Source organism: Acipenser ruthenus, chromosome 21 (genome assembly GCF_902713425.1).
Source record: "Acipenser ruthenus chromosome 21, fAciRut3.2 maternal haplotype, whole genome shotgun sequence".
Lineage (NCBI taxonomy): Eukaryota > Metazoa > Chordata > Actinopteri > Acipenseriformes > Acipenseridae > Acipenser > Acipenser ruthenus.
Window position 1 is genome coordinate 5,191,991 of NC_081209.1, and position 19,264 is coordinate 5,211,254.

The following is a 19,264-nucleotide window of genomic DNA, read 5'->3' on the forward strand; positions in this document are numbered from 1 at the left end:
AAAAAAATAATACATGGTATGTGAAGCAATCTAGCTTTCAGTATATGCTGGAGGTCCGCTTTCATGGTCATGGACCTCGTTTAGGAAACAAAATCCTTCTTGTGGATGATCTCTTCTGTAATACACTTTTCAGAACGGAACACACATTTCAAACTGAAACACTTAAAAGCGATTACGTTTACTCAAAGCTCCCAGAAGGGAACATAACTAGTCATCGTTGTTGTTAGTAAACCTTTTGAAGACCCAGCACAGTGTATATTTGTAAGGAACCCCCTTACACATCTAGAGTAAGACAGCATGGTTTTCACACAGGATGATGACTGTTTAACTCTTTCTCTTCAGATCAGGACAATCCACTTCAGCATTTCACCCGACAGGAGTACCCTTTCATAATGGAACAATCGTCTTACAAAGACTCTCATAGCACTGTCCAAAAAAGAATAACGTTGCATTAGCTAAAAATATTTTAATTCAATAAAAAGTCACTATTTGTTTGCCATTCCTTCCCTGGGTTTCTGATTTGGATGCTGAAAGGAATCATTTTAATCACGTGAGAAACTCTGGAAGTATTTTGAAGGAACAGTACTGCACATGTCCTGCCAGGTGTGGACATTTTGGTCAAACCTGGCTTATGTTCTTCCTTTCCTTTCTGCTCAGGTTTGCAAATCAGCATATTTTCTCTATTACCCTCATCAGGCCGCCTTCTGAACATACTTTGCTTGAAGTACGAAGAGTGAACTGTACATTAAAAGGAGAAACCTGCCCACATACCAAGGTATTGAGGCAGGGTGTTTACCCTCTATGAAATTTAGCCTCTATTTTACATCAGAGCCACTCTGTTCAGAGGTTAAAACCGTTTCAACTGGAAAAGACAAGAAGTGGCTTTTCTTCAGCCTCTTCAGCTGTGCAGAGTCGCTGGTTCCATACAATGTGTCCCCTACTTTAAAGGTTATGGACTGCATGCTCCTCGATCCCCTTTTGGTGCTCTTCTTTTCCTTCTTGTAAGAGGCATTCATGTTGGCAATGACCTGAAAAAAACCAGAAGCAAACTTCACACCAGGGTGTATGTCATACAGGAGCATGGCTATGTGGAAGCTGGTAATCTGAACTCACCATTTGTTTAACTATGTTCTGCTGCTGTTGTATTGCAGTGACAAACTCTGCAGTGCAGTCTTGCTTGCCAGAGCACACTTCTTGTCCTTGCTGCTCCTTCAGATTGTCGAAATCAATCTAAAAGTTTAAATAAAGGACAATTTATTTAAGTAAGAACACCTCATTCGTAGCAGACAGAAGCACTCAATACTTGTGGCAGCTGGCAAGTCTTTAGATTTTAAAACGACAGATAAGGTTGTATTTTTTTCACGGATTTCATGGAGTTCCTCGTGAAAATTCTGAAAGAACTGTGTAAATATACATTTTTTTATCACTTAAAACCTGCTACGCTGCATTAGGAACCTGGCAGCCGGTTTAGTTTGCTTCCGCCTGGTAAATGATTGAACACACTGCATACAGCAGCATGATTTCTTTACGATAGAGAACTTCAGCTAATACCTTACCTCATTTGGCAGACTTGCTTCCCTATTGAACATCAAGAAAAACGGTGTAAACTTGGTAGTTGAGTTGACGGAGGTTCTGAATGCAAAGAGAACTGGATCCAAGTAGTCATCCCAGTCCGCTTGCTTATCCATCACCACCTGTTTAATGGCTTCTTTCAACAAGTCACTGCTTCGGTCATACAGGCATGTGTACAAAGGATGTTCAGCCGGAGACACTTTATGGACCATGTTCCATCTGTCAAACAGGTGTTTAGTCACCTAAAAAAAGATACAGCAAAAAACAGATTATTATTTGTTTATTATTATTATTATTTTTTTATTTAGCAGACGCCTTTATCCAAGGCGACTTACAGAGACTAGGGTGTGTGAACTATGCATCAGCTGCAGAGTCACTTACAACTACACCTCACCCGAAAGACGGAGCACAAGGAGGTTAAGTGACTTGCTCAGTTCAGGGTCACACAATGAGTCAGTGGCTGAGGTGGGATTTGAACCGGGGAGCTCCTGGTTACAAGCCTGTTTCTTTAACCACTGGACCACACATCCTCCTAGATTGTGAGACTATATGCAATAAGGATAGAATTTTCTGTGCAAAAACAAACAATCATAAAAGTAGGACGGTTTTCTTACCTCATCGCAAAACTCCCGGCTTTGGCAACAGAATATAGTTTTAGCAGACCCAAACCTGGATTAAGACAAATAAAAAAAAGTAATATACATACTAGCAAGGGTGAACATAACACATTTAAGGGGTGAGCATTAAAAGTATCACAATATGACAATATAGGGAGATGCCTGCATGCCACATTGTATTCTACATGGTGAGCTATTCCAGTTGTGATATATTTCCTCCGCAGTGGCATTGCCGATTCGGATGCCACACTTCCATTTTTAAATGTATGCATGGTGGATGTAGGTCATGTTGATGTACTTTTTTCATGTTACTGATAACAATTAAAACAAAGAAAGAATAACATCTCACCAGGTAAACTTACCTGTAAAATGAAGACGCTATGCACTGTGCTACTGACATAGACTCCTTCTTCTGTATGGGAATGGCTTCAACCCACTTGCTGAAATAATCTGTTATTATGAGCACGCATGTGTTATCTCTGCTAGATTGTGGAAAAGGCCCTGCAAAATAAAATAATCAAATACATTTCAGAATATGAGCAGAAAAGGCCAGCACTGCCAACGTATTCCATACAAGCAAAAACAGCTTAAACCATAGATGTACAAACAGAAACGAACCTTTCACTAATAACATTGCAATCAAGATTCTATCAAGCTGCAAAAATAACACAAAACTCAAACCCAACTGGCTCTACAGCATCCTGACCCCTTTGTAAGGCAGCGTTTCACTAGGTATTACAGGAGAGAGTTTTACCAAGTATTTCGATTCCCAGGATTTCCCATGGTGCTTCCACTTTAATAGGTCTGACTTTTCTGGACATGTTTTTATTGTGCTCGGCATGTTGACATGTTTCACAAACTTTTATCTATAAAAAAAACAACGTAATTAGCAGTGTGCCAAACAGCACGTTAAGAAGCTCCTTCCTGTGATATTATATACTGTATGCCCTATTGCAGAGGGTCACAAACTTGTGGTGATGCAAGCAGGTTTCAGGGAGCCACTGCATATACAGAATTTAAATATAAATCCTGAACTAGAATCATGAAATACAAGAATCAGTATTTTATACATAGCAAAAAAAATGTACTGTACATGAACATAATGTCCCAGACATACCCAGTCTACCACATCCCTCACGATTCCCAGCCAGTAGTATTTGCTCTGGATCCTGTGGACTGTTTTCTTCTGTCCCAGATGGTGCCCGATATCATTGAAATGGCATTCTAGAAACACCTGGCGTTTTCTTTCAGGATCAATAACTACTTCACGCTTCTCTTCTTTCTTCGGCCCCACATAGTACAGTCGGCCATCTGCCATTAAAATAGAAACAAAATCCAATGAACAGATCTACAAAGTTGCAAAGATGAACTAGGTATGAGAGAGCATATCCTCTGGCAAAGCGTGACTTGACTGTACTTCAGCACACTGCATCTACACGCAAGATGGAACACGCATGCCAAAGGATTCCAGCAGACATGTAAAGGAGATCAAGATCAGTGGTTCAACATTGTAAGTGGATATGTGTGAACCTACTGTACATCCATAATACAATTGGACAGAGCTAATCATAGGAACCGGTTTAGTATCTCAAAGGATGTGACAAATATCACCCAAAAAAATAAAACTTGCATGACCTCTGTTATATGTATTAACAAACCAGGCTGCCCGACCCACTGGGATTTAGGCTTACTCGTTCCAAATAAATTTACCTTGAAGAGGGTTCAGAGTGTCATGTTTTGGGGCTGAGCAGGCACTTGGCATGCAGTGGACTTAGCTCGGGTTACTATATGACTCCATGTTCACTGGGACAGTATAACACAGTTCAGGCTTTTGAACTCACACCCAGTGCATTCTGGTGAGTGTAGTCCTGCTTCTCAAAGAAAAGAAACACGTGAAAGATACCTGAGACGGGTACAACGTACCAGAATGCATTGCGATGCGAGTTGAGAAGCCTGAACTGTCCCCTGGAACATGGGAGTCATGGTAACCCTAGACTTAGCTGAATGGCACATGATTTAAACAACATATTATACCGAAGTAGCAGGTCACAGATCTATTGCAATTGTAATAGACGCGTTGTTTCTCCATACAGCTCTCTCTATCGCGTAGCACTGTTCAGTGCTTGATAATAACCTGTTTCAAGCTGGTCCATATAGAAAATACATGATGACGCCCACACAATACTGTGTAGATACAAGACAACATCAGTGCCAACAAACCGTAAAAACGTCGCAATCGCACATCTGAAACAGGTCAGAATGTGTTTATGTCTCTGTTTGGTTAGCTGAATGTTAAAGTTAATTCTAATAAAACAAAAACACTGTTGTCAATGGGATCATAAAATAATGCATTAACTGTAAAGTGAGGCGTACCTTCTAGTATAAATTTCTGCGCGTATCGTTTGAGATTTTTCTTCCTTATCGGGCCCATAGTAGGGGGGAAGCAGCCCTCTGAGAGAAAGGTATATATATCCTCCCATTTGTTGGAGGTAGATTCGACCACCTCCTCTTCAGCAACTTGCAACGAGTCCATACTTAGCATTTGAAATAACTTAAACATATACTTCAAACAACCGTCGTTAATAGAAGAGAAACGTCGACCTGTATTTTACAATAGACATTAAATATTATAATTTCTGGATTTTGGTTAATGGTATTGTTGATAGCAGTTACCAGGGTGCTCTTAATGTAGATGTTTGTTGCTGTTATTATTATAGAGCCCGGAAGTTTTACACCGATGGACCAACAGCCAGGAAATCAGCCGGTATCATGCCAAATTCTACTTCCTCTACAAGTGTCGTCTGTCTTGTGCGCATGTGAAAGAGTCAGGGAACTTGCAAAACTACGAATTGTATTTTTTTACGAGGAGTATTCGAAGTCATATATATATATATATATATATATATTGTGTGTGTGTGTGTGTGTGCTTTCTCGTGTGAAAGCAGTGTTTTAATTGACTTGTTAACCAAAATGTTACTTGCTTACCTGCCACTACAAAGTTTACAGCACTCCTTCGTATGGTCCTCTTTTTCAGAACTGAGAGGTGCTTGGCGTATTTCCCTTTGGTAATATACTTGTAGACTTGCCTGTACCTCGTTAAGGAATCTGCATCGCTGTCAGAATTGTCTTCAGGCTTGTCAGCTTCAGGAACGTCTGTCATCTTTTGATCCTTTCCCACTATAAAATAATAGCGTTTACATGCAGGTTTTCAATTCACAACAACGTTTCCTCCTGTAACTTCAAAATTACACACGGACCCTTTTAAAGTGAAATTCCCAGGAACGATTTTATATTTCAACTTTCTTCCCGGATTCATTTACAGTCGGACCAAAACATCCGGATGCAGTCAAGCTGCTGTGGTTCATAATAATATATTTATGAGACGGTGCAGAAATTAATAAGGGGGTATTTGTGGCAACAGATGCTTCAGCATTTTACACTTAAGGTTAACCATTTAAATCATGGAACACAATGAGGATTGTAGAGCAAAATTCTATTGCTGTTCCTGTTTGTACACGGACAATATTTTTCTGGAGGAATACAAAATCCATGTTAGATACATTTCTGAGCAGCAGTTCACAAACGACTACCAAATGGTAAGAGCTGTTTAGTTGTAAATTTACACCAGTCTGAATTTGTGTGTATGGAACAGCAACCAGATCATACTACAGCTGGTTTCACAGACCTTTAGTACTAATTATGATTGAACTACCGATTACCTCATGTAAAGCAACCGATCTTAAGTTAGTGAAACCAGCCCGTTGACATTTCATCTAGTTTATGTTTCGCTGTAGTGTTGTAAACTCACAATCTTTTCATTATTTCAGGTCTTAAGAAATATTGGATGTGTTACAAACGAACAATTCAGAAATGTCACAGAGAAGGTAAACAGCGAGGTTAAGAGATATCAGAAAAAAAGATTACACCATTAACCTAACCTTCTATACTGTCGTTTTTTTGCAATTTTCAAATATAAGTAAATTCACTAAAGCCTATTATCAAGCAACACGTTTTATTGCCAGCACGACTAAAACAAAATTATTTTATGTTTTTCTAGATTGAAAAAGAGATTCAGAGAAGACGGCTACTTGGCCAAACGTCAACAGAAAGAACAGCTTTTATAAGTGAATTTTATAAACCCTTACACAGCCATGTTTATGTTTTACAGGTACGTTGGGTAAAGTACAAACGTTATGATTAACACCATTGCACTTCCTTAACAAAATACAATTAAACAAGCAAGGGACCAAAATAAATAAAATTAAAAGACTACTTTTACAGTTAAATAATAAAACTTGTTTGACTTTTCTTGTGGTTCTCCTAGGAATCATACCTGGCCCCTGAATTTCTAGAAATTGTAAATTTTTCTCGGTCAGAAGATGCTAATGTAGAAGGATTGCTGAATCTCATTGAGTCACTTGCCGGTAATTATATTGCAGCATTATTAACTAAAACACATTTTCCATAATGTAATGGCTATAAAACAAACACATGGATACTGAAAATGTCTGAATTGAAGCAGTAAGGCTGTGTAGTGATTACTCAGCGACTCAGTTTACAGTGTGTGTGTTTGAAATGATGTGCAGTTCACTGGTTCGGAAGTTCCTTTCCATTCAAAATTTCAAGATTTGTACACAAATTTGTCTACAAATCAGGATACAATTATAATCTTCATGAGCGTGATTTTTTCAAACTCACAAATGTGTTGAATTGTAGTATATAAAATGCTAAATTCCTCCTTTTTTCATTTTGGGAGCTGAAAGAACCTACCGTTTCCCGGTGTTTACAAAGGAATTCTGCAGAAACCTGATAGAAGAACTGGAGAATTTCGAACAGTCGGATGCACCCAAAGGCAGACCCAACACCATGAATAACTATGGGGTACGAAGAAATCAAATATGTTCATCAAGTTCACATGACCTTAGCATTGTGACAAGCAAGATATAAGCAATATCATGAGATGGTAAGATTAGATTAATAAACAGTTTCTTCAATCCTTGACTCATCTTCTTAGCCTCTCCCCTTTCATGCATATCAGCATGAAAATTGCATACTAAAGGGAAACTTATCACACTACATTCTAAGGTAGCGATGTGTTGGTAAAATGGGATAGTAAGCTGAAGTTTAGCACTACAAAATGACACGGCAGTAACATGGGAAATTCTCACCTCTAAATCTCACCATTAACATGCATGCATCTGCATGGGCTCTTTACAAATGAATTTCAATATAGTTAAGCTCATCTGAATTAATATAGAAATAACCCTGCTGCAGACCTGTAACTACAGCCTTTGTTAATGCTGACTGGCACTGTCTGAGCCGAGCGCATCTTAATACAGAATCCAAGACTTTCTATTCTCTATTTATTGGTACAGATTTTACTGAACGAGCTTGGATTTGACAACCGATTCATCACTCCTCTTAGGGAGAACTACCTCCAGCCTATTGCAATGCTGCTGTACCCGGATTGTGGAGGGGACTCCCTGGACAGCCACAAAGCATTTGTGGTGAAGTATGCTTTGCAGCAGGATCTGGACCTGAGTTACCACTACGATAACGCCGAAATCACTCTTAATGTATCGCTGGGGAAAGCATTCACAGAGGGAAACTTGTATTTTGGAGACATGAGACAGGTATACATGATAAAACAATCAGAGCTATCTTTTTTTTTGTTGTACTATAATGTTTAGAGCTTATAAGAACCATTGAGCTTATAAGAACCATTGAGACGCAGGGATCAGCAGCATTTCCTCAGAATGACTGTGGACTTTGAATGTGGATGTTTAATTTTTTGACAAAGACAAAATCATTTAACAGTGTAAACTCTGCATTCTCTGTGTAAACTTAATATTACAAAAATCACTTCAATGGTTGGTTTGAGTTACGACCCTGCTACGCTGTGCTAACTAAGCTTGCTTTAATTCCATCCTCGAGTCTGCTGTTTTATACTGTTAAACATGCATTTATGTTTGTGTTGGATTCCTGCTGCAGGTTCCTATAAGCGACTCTGAATGTGCGGAGATTGAACACAAGGTGACGTGCGGCTTGCTTCATCGAGGACAGCAATTCCACGGAGCTCTTCCTATCACATCAGGACAGCGCTGGAACCTGATCATATGGATGCGATCCTCCAGCGTGCGCAACAAGCTGTGCCCCATGTGTAACAAGACACCACAATTGGTGGAGGCAGTGGGATTTGCAGATGGATTCACAAAAGACACCTTAGTGCAGAATACTGAACAGAGAACATGTTCTATCAGTTAGAACATTGAGGACTCATTCATCCTGACCGATGTATAGCGATAAGAGATGATTTATCATTTGGGATGTGCCTGTGTTAATGAATGTATACACACTTTGTCATGTGGAGTTTGCATTGTGTTCTTTTAAATTTAAATATATATATATATATATATATATATATATATATGTATTAAAATGTTACACTGTATCTGTCTGTTAATTTGAAGCAGGGGTGATGAATGCAGTGTGCCAGTTTTAAGATAAACCCACTTATTAACTAGGGTTATAAGAGCTTTGTCTCGAGTTTTTAGAAGTTTCATTTTAAATATAAATGTAGCAGAGACATATCTCAGATTACAGTTCCACTCATGTCCAACATTGTGTAAAACCATTAAACCTTAACCCTCCTTAAATGATGAAAGCTAAGGTCTGCCCCCCACATGTTTACTAGTCTCTTAAACACTCCAAACTTGTATAGAGGGATAACGCCACTTAAAACTGCAGACCATGCTAGTATATCCATAACTTTATAACAATATTAAATAAAATACTAAAAGATACTCGCCAAGTTCTCTTAAGAATGTTGCTATCTTCTTCAGTAGTAAAGATCATTTATGTTCATTTGTATTCATGAGACACAAACTATTGCATTGTTTTTTTTGTAGAATAGTTTTCTATAAGGTTTTGTAACCTATATATTCTTATAACGGCTTATAAAATAGCTTTTTTTTTGCCATTTGGTACTTTTCTCGCTAAAGACTGCAGTCATAATTAAAATCTATCCATAAGGTTAGTGCTGAAATAATATACATTTTGTCACTCTACCCTCAACCCATTCTAGATATGTGCAGGGGCTTGAGGTTGAATCGTACTGTTTAGGAATTATCATTTGGTTCAGGGGAAATGTTTTAATATATTTTTCAAAAGCATTATATTATGGGCTTTACAGATACATGCATTGTACTGTTTCTTAGATAATTACATTTCAGTTACACTGAGCAGCCACCTTAGAAAATAAAACAACGCGACAGTTAATATTACCACAGATCACGCGAACACATCCCACGGTGCTGAAAAGCAGTAGGACTTATTTGTTACCAAACCCGGTTTGATTGGGGGACGTTGTTCGCCGATGCACACAATGTTTTTGTGTGTTTTTTTTATTACGTCGTCAGAACTTTTAATCACAAGAGATTGCTGAAGACATTTAAATAATTGACTGCTGTGCTTAATCCAAATATAAATTCACACAACCGATGCGTGACTACACCTAAAGCAGGTGAGACTTTATTTTACGTCAATAGATTTAAAACAAACCTTACCTTAGTTGTTTCTTAGCTCCTTTAAGATTGGCAAACGTGTCACAGTTAACTCGGTGTTGTTGTAATCATCTGTGAGCGAGTTAGTCGTTTAACAAGATGTAATCTTTTTTCCCCCCAGACAAAATTAAATACTGGGTTGCAAAATTGTGTCCGTACTTTCGACGTGGCAGTCAGCCGTTTGCGCATGCGCGGTTAGCATTTCAGGACCCCAACACGTTGGTGACTGCATAATTAAATCCTATTGCTATCGGTATGTTATACATAAGAGAAAACGTATATATTGGGTTCTCACAGAACAATAAACACAATTACACGTTTCATTTTGAATGACAATGGTATATAGTCAGAAAACGTCATTCTGACACCGCACGACGTATACTTTTATTTTGCCTGAAAAAACTGCCTGTTTCACGTTTCAACAGAAGTGTGGTTTAGAATTTGAAAAAAACGATTGTCAAAAGATGTTTCAGTTAAAGAAACAGTTATGGGTAGTAAGGAATCAGCGATTTCAACTAATGGCGACTACCAGTGCCAAAATCTTTCTAAAATAACACTTTAATAAATAATTGGTATCCATAGCCACCACCATGGCTTATTTACCAGCAGTGTTCTGAAACTACTGGGTCACAAAATGTAAAAAATCAAACCTTGTATTTATTGTGTACTATTATTGTAATGTAATTTTAGTTACCTTTAGCATTTCCAAATACTGTGCAACTACAACCAGCATTTGCTACAACTGGAATATATTTCCTAGTCATTGTGCAAGCTTGCACAAGATCAGTGGACAGAAGCAGAAGTTACTGATTGTGGTGTATGCACAGTATTGTTTCTCGATCTGAGAAGGGCAAGCTGAGAGAATTAAAATACTGAGTTTAAGATTTAAATCAGTTCTGGGTTAGGGAACACAAAGCCACTTTGACTTGGAACTTGGTTTCAGGTCACGGCACAGCACACCAGGGGAGACTTGGGGGTTAAAACAGCAAAGTTGCCTCAAACTAGTTCTCCTAGAACCAGGTTTCCACTGTTCCTGAAAAAGTGGCTTCGTGTTCCCTCAGCTTTAGGGTAAACTTTAGGGCAACGGCTCAAAGAGAGAGCTTTACAGTTTTACACTGGCCTGTCTTTACCAGGTAAAGAACGCGGCCCGTCTTTCTGCACCAATGCCGTCATTATTATTTTTATATGATCTCTTCTCATTTTAGTTTTCCCATCACCTAGTTAGTCGATAGCCATCATGGGACGAAGCCGCTCACGGGACAGGTCAAGCAGCAAGAGCGCTCGGCCGAAGAAGGAGGCAAAGAAGAGGAGCAGGAGTTCATCCAGCAGCAGGGCAGGCAGCCCCTACCCCGACAGGAAACGACCTCAGTCCTCCAGCAAAAACCAAGGTTGAGGCCCAACACGGCCCACGTGAATAGTTACAAAGTGATGTGTTGTATAGAAGTGTCATGATAGAAGAGGGCCAAAACTGATACAGCTGAACCATAATTGAGCACTGTGTACAGATGTTCTTTATACATGGTGTCCATGGTGGTATTACATTGGTTAGGGTAATGGCCCCAACCCAACTAAACAAGATAACAAATCACCACAGTGCACAGCGTTTAGTTTCTCACAAAGATCTCTTTAATATGACATGAATAATTTCTTATCAACTGGTCCTGTCCAGCCCAGAAAACGTAGTTTCTCAAGGCCTCGTATTCCTACAAAAAACAATGTCGCTTGCAGTTTAAATGATTGTAAATTCTTTCAGATTCTGTCGAAGGAAAAAAAGAAAAGAAGAAAGTAAAAAAGAATCAAAGGCCCTCATCCTCGTCTTCATCCTCCGATTCATCTTCCTCTACCTCGTCTTCCTCGGAGTCCAGCGACGCCAAGTCCAGGAAGAAGGCCAAACGCACACTGAAGAAGGTCAAAGCCAAGGAAAAGAAGGAGAAAAAGCAGCAGAAGAAGTTGAGAAAGAAAATGAAGAAACTGAGAAAGAAAGCAGAGAAGGTGGAGAAAGCAGTGCAGGCAGAGAAAGCAGTGCAGGCTGAGAAAGCAGCTACAGAGAAAGCAGCTGCCTTGCTGAAGGCAGAGGAAGCAGGTCTGGAGACCTGGCAAAGTGAGCCGGCGGTGGAGCTGGGACCAGGTGAGTTGAGCTTGGGTAAAACAGCCTTTGCTTTCACACAGAGGTAAATAAGACTCCTGTTGGATAGCAGGTCGTCCATTCTTATTAAATATAGTAAAACCAGAAATTGACCAAACTGCTATGCAATAGGAGTCTTATTTCCACCCCTGTAATATATAACACTGCAGAGCAACCTTCTCTTATGAGTTGGTCAGCAGATATTAATTAGTTCCTTGAATAGGGTACCATTTCAATGTAACTATAAGTTCTTGTCAGTCGCCCGTCTCAAGGTTTCAGTGAAGCAGAGTGGCGCAGGATTTTGGTAAGTGGAGCTCCAACACTATAATTAGCGATGGAGAGGACTGCATGATGGGGTACTGCTGTAGTAACTTTCCGTAAGGAAAGTGTAAAACCTCTTAAATGGCACTCTTGTATCCCATGCATTCGGCTCCAGCAATGACGGATGAGCAGAAGGCTCGACTCTCCACCAAGAGGCCTATGACCAAAGAAGAGTGGGACGCCAGACAGAGCGTCATTCGTAGGGTCGTAGATCCAGAGACTGGGAGGACAAGGTAAAGAAATAATTAAAACAAAAAAAACAGAAAATGATTTATAGCATCAGAAAAAAGCAACAGGAAATACACCCATAAAAACAATGCAGTTTAGCTAGAAGTCGAATGAAATGAATTTGCTTACCTTTCATTGTAAGAATATTTGCCAGTACTTGAGCAAATGTGTTTTTTTGTTTTGTTTTGGTTTACCAAGCTATGAAATGCAGCTACTTTTAAATCTGTAGAAGATTTTTTTTTTTTTTTCTTATCAGCATAATAATTCGTGACTGTTATGCCAATTTAAATAAAAAAAAAAAAATCAAAACCAGCAGCATTTCATAGCTAGGTGAACTCAATCAGGAAAACAATCAGTTTTCAAAGCACTGTGTGGCGTGTTGTGCAAAATTCTTGGCACCTAAGAACAGCAATACTGTATAACACAGCGGGTGTACTGTGGTCTACATCGTACCTGAAGTGACTTAAAATGCAGCTGGGATTGTATTAGTCCCATAGTAACCACTTCAGTAGCAGACCACTTGGGAGCACTTTAAATAATTACAATTAAGTACTTTGACCAAAAGCCAATGCTTTTATAAAACAGATGCGCCGCTCTCATTACAGGCTTTTGAGTTTGCAGCTGTCATCTGCTCTGCTAATGCTATTGTTATAATGTACTGCTGTGTACAACACCCTGGTTTCATTCTTGCTTTTGTTACAGGATTGTGAGGGGTGATGGAGAAATACTGGAAGAAATTGTAAGCAAAGAGAAGCACAAAGACATAAATAAGGTAACGATGCGCCTCTGGGTTAAGGACGTTATTCGACTCCCCTCGCAGCAAATATTCAAAACCATGAGTTGACTAGTAATGGCCCTTTAAAAATCCATTAGGTATTCCCTGAGGAACACCGCCAGTGCAGAGCAGCTCAGGAGAAGGGCAAGGGCCAGTAAAGATAGATTGTATTCGAAATTAAATCTCTTAAACGCATGTAAACCATTCAGACATTTCTACCACGGCAAAACGCATTAGAGCAGATAACCCATAAACATTTCAATTGAGGGGAATGGCGTTTTCCACCAGATCCCTATTCTTGTGACATGCTGCTGAAAGGAAAGTCTTTACCTGGAATCAGCCCCTTTCAAACCAGTCACTGCATTCACTCCTGTCATTAACAATCCGTCTTTCATGACTGCATAAAAACAACCTCTTCCTGTGCCACACAATAGCAGGGTTTCCATAACAAACCTACAGTATATAGCGACCACACCCTCTGAGCAATGTGCAAATCCACAATAGTATTCCCCCACCCCCGGAGGTAATCATTTTACACTCGCGTTGTTTTTTTGTCGCCCCACACAGCAAGCAACTTCAGCCGACGGTTACTATTTCCAGAAGAGAATGGGACTCAATCGCTAGAGCTCCTGAAATGGTTTCTCTCAGGAGAGTAGGTGAAGGAGCTGGTTTGGCTGACCTAACACCAGACAGGAATGTGGACAGTTAGGTTAACATTCCCTCTCCGCTTCAGTGGAAGAAGTAAACTACTGATCTTGTTTTTTTATTATTTGTCTTATTCTTATTTTGTTGTAATCAGTTGGCATTGATTTTCTAAGCAGAGCAACAACCTTGGTAGAATATTAAGTGTTCATGTGGCAATGTTCATTGGCAGTGCCGTCAGGAAATTAAAAGTTTATTTTATGTAAAACGTTTGGTTAATCTCTTTTAACTGGGTCATTATTTTCAAGAACATTAGAATCTGCTCTAAGGAAATATACTCTCTAAAGCAGGGCTTCTCAAACTCAGTCCTGGGGATCACTGTGTCTGCTGGTTTTCATTCCAGCTGAGCTCTCAATTACTGAACTAGACCCTAGTTAAAGTCAGACCCGGGGTCAGTTACAATTACAGCACAATTGCATGCTGTAGTAATTACAATTATACTACTTAATTAACATGTTTACTCTTCTAAATAAGCAAGCATTAAATCACAGGTATAAATACAGAAACATGATATACAACTTTCAAACAAATGGGGCCATTAAAAGTGGATGAACATACAGGAATGACCACATGACAAATAAATGCATAAATGAACTGCAATTGATCAATTATATAGAAGTTACACAGGTGTGCCAATGTACATTGTAATTACAATTAATTGCGAATTGCACAGTTACAATTGCAGTTGAGCCCATGTCTGGGAGCAAAAAGCTCCAGTCCCAGCATCTCCAAAAGGTTGAGCACGAAATCTTTTCCTGTGTTAACTGTACTTATAAACAGAAGAATATATAACACTACAGCTTCCAGACTTCGTGCAGTGAAGAACTTTCGTTTCTCGGATGAAAACTGTAAAGGATAAAGGCAGCAGGATTGGTATGCAGGACAGGGAGCTGGCTGTAATCTGGAAGTATTTCAGTTCTACAAATGATGTATATTATATAAAAACACAAGGAATGAATAAAATAGCTGTCCAATTTCTTTTAATCCACATAACGTACAATGATACTGTACACAAAACACACCCAGGCACTAGAACATTGCAACAACAAAGAAATATGTACGTCTGAAGTGTTAACACAAGTTAACAGTTCGAAACGTTATTTTTTTACACACTCATTTTGAAATAAACACAGAAAATTGAAACTTTTAAGCAGAAGATTGAAGTTTGAAACGTTTTTTGTAAGTGGTGTGCAGTCTTTTTTCTGGTATAGCATATCATAATTTTATATATATATATATATATATATATATATATATATATATATATATATATATAATTACCATTTTTAAGTTGCAATATTCACCTAAGTCCATATGTAACATTTCTCTTTAAATAAAATAGAACACTTCTGAATACAAAATTTTTCTCTCAAATTGATCAATATATTCATGGACTTAAAACGCAGCAACAGAGGAAAATGTAAGGCTTCTGAACTAATATTTACCGCAGCAAAGCAGTACCTGATCTAGTGCACTAATTAGACACTTTTCTTTTTTTTAGGATCCCTCCCTTGCCACCAGGTTTGCCCGTATTTTGCCGCAGTGACGGCACCACAAGATGCCTGAAGATGTACGAACTGCATCTGGGTTAGTGAGGTAGGCCAAAGGATTGCTTCCGCCAACGCAGCGTTCAAGTTCATCCCACACGTGCTCAAATGGATTGAGATCCAGGGATTATGCCAGCCAAGGAAGGTGTGTGTTAAAGTCTGAGCAAATCACTGCCAATACCATCATGGTGGGCGCTCACATTATTTTAAAAAGGTGTCCCTGTCTGAAGGCATTTATCCTTGTGGGTGGACTTGATCAGCAACTGTGTTTAGGTGCGTTCATTAAAATCAGCCTTCCAGGGGACTCGAAGGACACAGCCTGTTTGGAGGGTGCGGTGCAAACTGGAGGGAGGTGGATCCTAGCAAGTGTCCAACGAGTGAAGAACTACTGAATATGAACACGTTTGGAAAGGTGTACTGATCACACGAGTCACGCCTTGGCTAGACACATTGTGTAAGAGACAGTTTTATTTTAGTTTGAAAACTGTTCATGAAGTATTTATAAATGAAGATGCCAATCAGGTCAAACAGATAGAATTTCAGTATAGGGTTAGCTGATTGAACTAGTTGTGTTACTCAGTCACACTTCTGTGTGGAAAAGAAAACTAATTTTCTACTAAGTATGTAGGAGGTTATCTACTGTATATGTCAACCAGTACCCTCAGTTTTATTTATGTATTTATCTATCTTATTTAACTGTTAAATTAAAATACAACCCATTAGTAATATCTGTGCGATTACAGGCCTATTAAAATATAAAGGTTTAAAAATATTTTGTATTTATATTTTTTTGTTATTTATTCATTTTCTTTTTTTTTTTTTTGGAATTAAGCAGAAAATATCAGGATGTAATTCTGTGTTTTTCATTTCATCATGTGGATGTGTGTGTGACAAAGTGAGGGAGAGATACGATTGGCTGCCGCCCACTCCCATCTGTACAATTCAGACAAATAAGCTATGAGAAGGACTCCATACATCCTGGGCGTAGTTCAAGGTGGCCCATTACTACCGAGCTCTTCTACAGCTGCACTCTGCTCCTTGCATTGGATATGGCAAGCCTGAATGAAACATAAAACTTCCTACTAGACAAATGTTATGAATTCATGCTGCGTTCTGCTACCCAAGTGTCTCAAGGTATGCATGACATAAATAAGTCTCAGGCAGGGCGCACGTTTCATGTAACTATCAGGTCCAAAAAAGCTGCATGGCGTTTCGAGCCATTCCAGGTGTCTTGTATTTATGCTACACTGCGCTTCCACAAAACATGCAAGATGCTTCTAGTAGAGCTCCGAAGTGTCCAAATGTGTGCCTGCTACACACTGGGAGTCTTGATTTCAAGCTCATTGGATGCATCTTAAACAAGACATCCAATACCAAGGATGTTTAACTACTGAGGTTCGAGGGTAAAGGGTTGTCTCTTGAATTACTGGTATTACATTATTCAAAGGCCAGTTTGTGTGTATTTGTGGGTTCATCAAAGGGTTGTAGAACCAGTACACGTGGCTCACTGATTGTCAATGCTATGAAGTTTCTTTTAAAATTATCATACAGCTGTGGAGAGTGGTCATAATATTGCACCTATGCATTGACAGTTACATTACTCTTGGTCCATAAAATAAAGTTTGAAACAGAAAAAATATAATAAAACCTGAAGGATCCATCACCTTATATATCTACATAAATAACTCGCCTGTATATACCTACTTTTCAGAACATTTACATTAACTTTACACTATCTACACACATTATACGTTTTCGTTAAACTTTTGCAAAAGAGCTTGCAATTTATTTGAATTATTACCATCCGTTTCAAAGCACATTCAATACTTTACACTCAGCCAGAGCTATGTTTTTGGATTGAAGCCATATCCAAAATCTCCGAAGTTGTAAAAGTAAATGTCGTTACGCCGTTTCAGAAACCCTGCATTAGTACTTTTCCAGTGTTTCGTGTTATTGTACACTTACGATGAACAAAGATCTCAGCTGTACTGTGCAGGGCTCTCAGCCCGCTAATATCACAGTGTTACATGCCTCACTGTACGATCACATGCTAATGGAAAACACTGTACTGCATTTGGATATGGCCTCATCCTAAAACATTCAAGACTTCCTATTTGGCACTTTGTCTTATTGTTATGTATTTTTATCATGTAAAATTTATATGATAGCAGCACGATTCAAAAAGTGTGCACCGCCTGCACATATCGATAGTCCCAGCTTAAAGGTGTGAAGAACACGGTGCTGTGGGTGGTGCACCCTTTGTGAATCACACTGTTATATATATATATTATAGATACATATTAAACCCTGGATTGGCAATAAATAATAACTATCATGCACTACAGATAATAACGTGTAGCAACATGAGATGGTTACAAGTTCTTCATTCTAAAAGTTACTTAGTGCAAAAACAATGAGGTTATATAGTTGAGCTACAACAGCTAAGAAAAACGATTTGGCCATGTGTTTGTTTTCTGTGTGTCTGCCTGTACCACACTTTCGAAGATTTCTCAAGGGGATGCCAAGGTGTAAATGAAGGCGTCTTAAAAAAGGGAGGATCTTTTACGTGGGTCATGGAAAGCCTAGGTGCGCCCAGCTACAAAGTCCAAACAAAGCAGAATCGACATGGTCCTCGTGGTCAGCCACTGAGTCTTTATTTCACAGCCTGTGAAACGATGTGTCCCAGTTAGATTTCTTAACTCTTAAATCTTTTGACATAGTTGCCCATTCAGGAACAAGCAACAACACTTAGTGGTCAAGCTGAAAAAAAAAACCTACAGTGTTTCTGAAGAGAATTGATTTGGAAAAGAGCTCTGTACATCAGTGTTGGAAATGTTAAACTATAACTGGCCCTGCCTCTGTTCATGTCACTCTTCCATCGTTTTTTTTTTTTTTACTACTGTTAATATTATTTTCATTATTATTATTATTCTGTATAACAGGAAACCTAAACCATTTGTTAAGGCCTCAAGTGACCTGCAGGCCATGCTGGAAATATCTACAAATTTACAGTAGAATTATTTACTACTACTACTACTATAAAAGCAAGACTCTAAAGAAGAACCACTGCTCTCTACACTTACACAAGTCACTTCACTTGTGCTGGATTTCATGTACCCACCATTAAGGATCCACACCCATTGCACATGCTTACCAACAACATCCCGATCAGACGGTTCTTAATATGTATATATATATACTGTGAATGCGAAGGAGGCACGTATTTACACGCAAGAGTCTCAGAAACTCCTTTTGCCTTGCTTCTAACCAAGTTGCACTCTTCTCACCCCCTTTTCCCCATTTTTCAAGGTGTGTCCAGTTTGGCCGCCTACTTCTGATTTAAAACGACACTTTCCAGTTTGGTGCTGCTGCTGCGGCCCCAGCACCCCGCGGCGAGGCTCATGCTTCTTTGGCCTCGTTCAATCCTCTCCCGCTCGCTCTCGGACTGGCTCTGTGTTCGCTCGGGCTTGTTGTGGTTGGACTGGGAGCCGCTGGTGCCGGTGCTGGGCTGGGAGGAGATGGTGCGGAGCAGGTGCTTCCTCTTCCTCAGGAAGTCCGGGTTTCCACCCAGCCCGAAGCTGCCCTTCCGGAGGACCATCCTGGCGGTGCTCTTCGCGGGCCGCGAGCGAAGGCTGTACTCCAGCTGGGAGAGATGAGCCGCGTATCCGTCCGAGATGAACTGCAACACAAAGACAACTCTATTCAACGCACTGCCTGCAAACCCTCTTTCTTTCCCCAGAGATTTATGTAAGAACATCAAAATTAGACTCTATAAATGAAGAAACAGTAAAGTGGTTACAGTAATAGTGAATGAA

General features: G+C 39.4%; 3 protein-coding genes across 24 annotated transcripts in view; 2 read left to right on the forward strand and 1 right to left on the reverse strand.

Moving 5' to 3' along the window:
- Positions 1–4,146: 4,146 nt before the first annotated feature.
- On the forward strand, positions 4,147–9,367 carry ogfod2 (2-oxoglutarate and iron-dependent oxygenase domain containing 2). Of its 3 annotated transcripts, none has more exons than XM_058994527.1 (7): positions 4,147–4,173; positions 6,017–6,073; positions 6,247–6,357; positions 6,514–6,613; positions 6,946–7,070; positions 7,565–7,822; positions 8,181–9,367. In XM_058994527.1, exons 1-7 carry the CDS (start codon positions 4,162–4,164, stop codon positions 8,451–8,453), a joined length of 936 nt encoding a protein of 311 aa, XP_058850510.1. In that variant the 5' UTR covers positions 4,147–4,161; the 3' UTR covers positions 8,454–9,367. The 3 variants fall into 3 exon arrangements, with proteins under 3 accessions (XP_058850510.1, XP_058850509.1, XP_058850508.1); XM_058994525.1 differs by lacking the exon at positions 4,147–4,173 and adding an exon at positions 5,347–5,785; XM_058994526.1 differs by lacking the exons at positions 4,147–4,173; positions 6,017–6,073 and adding an exon at positions 5,346–5,785.
- A 187-nt stretch (positions 9,368–9,554) lies between these two features.
- On the forward strand, positions 9,555–16,230 carry LOC117428164 (ADP-ribosylation factor-like protein 6-interacting protein 4). Of its 3 annotated transcripts, XR_004548277.3 has the most exons (7): positions 9,555–9,711; positions 10,957–11,139; positions 11,505–11,879; positions 12,313–12,430; positions 13,128–13,197; positions 13,768–13,941; positions 15,404–16,230. XR_004548277.3 is itself a non-coding variant. In XM_034046894.3 (6 exons), the coding sequence occupies exons 2-6, from the start codon at positions 10,989–10,991 to the stop codon at positions 13,822–13,824; spliced, it is 771 nt and encodes a 256-aa protein (XP_033902785.3). In that variant the 5' UTR covers positions 9,555–9,711; positions 10,957–10,988; the 3' UTR covers positions 13,825–16,230. The 3 variants fall into 3 exon arrangements, 2 of the variants coding, with proteins under 2 accessions (XP_033902785.3, XP_033902786.3); XM_034046894.3 differs by having other exon boundaries at positions 13,768–16,230; XM_034046895.3 differs by having other exon boundaries at positions 9,559–9,711; positions 10,973–11,139; positions 13,768–16,230.
- A 23-nt stretch (positions 16,231–16,253) lies between these two features.
- The window catches only part of LOC117428161 (membrane-associated phosphatidylinositol transfer protein 2-like), an 85,405-nt gene continuing 82,394 nt past the window's right edge, over positions 16,254–19,264 (reverse strand). For all 18 annotated transcript variants that reach the window (XM_058994507.1, XM_058994520.1, XM_058994513.1 and 15 more), the window contains one exon: positions 16,254–19,128. In XM_058994507.1, the coding sequence (XP_058850490.1) occupies positions 18,778–19,128 (351 nt within the window). In that variant the 3' untranslated portion in view covers positions 16,254–18,777. The remainder of the gene's footprint in view (positions 19,129–19,264) is intronic.

Bases quoted from the DNA above. Each gene is read 5' to 3' on its own strand.
- LOC117428164 (XM_034046894.3), top strand. From the start codon at position 10,989: ATGGGACGAAGCCGCTCACGGGACAGGTCAAGCAGCAAGAGCGCTCGG. The intron at 12,431-13,127 runs GTAAAGAAATAA...CTTTTGTTACAG, and splicing joins CCAGAGACTGGGAGGACAAG to GATTGTGAGGGGTGATGGAG. The intron at 13,198-13,767 runs GTAACGATGCGC...CGCCCCACACAG, and splicing joins AGCACAAAGACATAAATAAG to CAAGCAACTTCAGCCGACGG.
- ogfod2 (XM_058994525.1), top strand. From the start codon at position 5,651: ATGGAACACAATGAGGATTGTAGAGCAAAATTCTATTGCTGTTCCTGT. The intron at 5,786-6,016 runs GTAAGAGCTGTT...TCATTATTTCAG, and splicing joins TCACAAACGACTACCAAATG to GTCTTAAGAAATATTGGATG. The intron at 7,823-8,180 runs GTATACATGATA...TTCCTGCTGCAG, and splicing joins ATTTTGGAGACATGAGACAG to GTTCCTATAAGCGACTCTGA.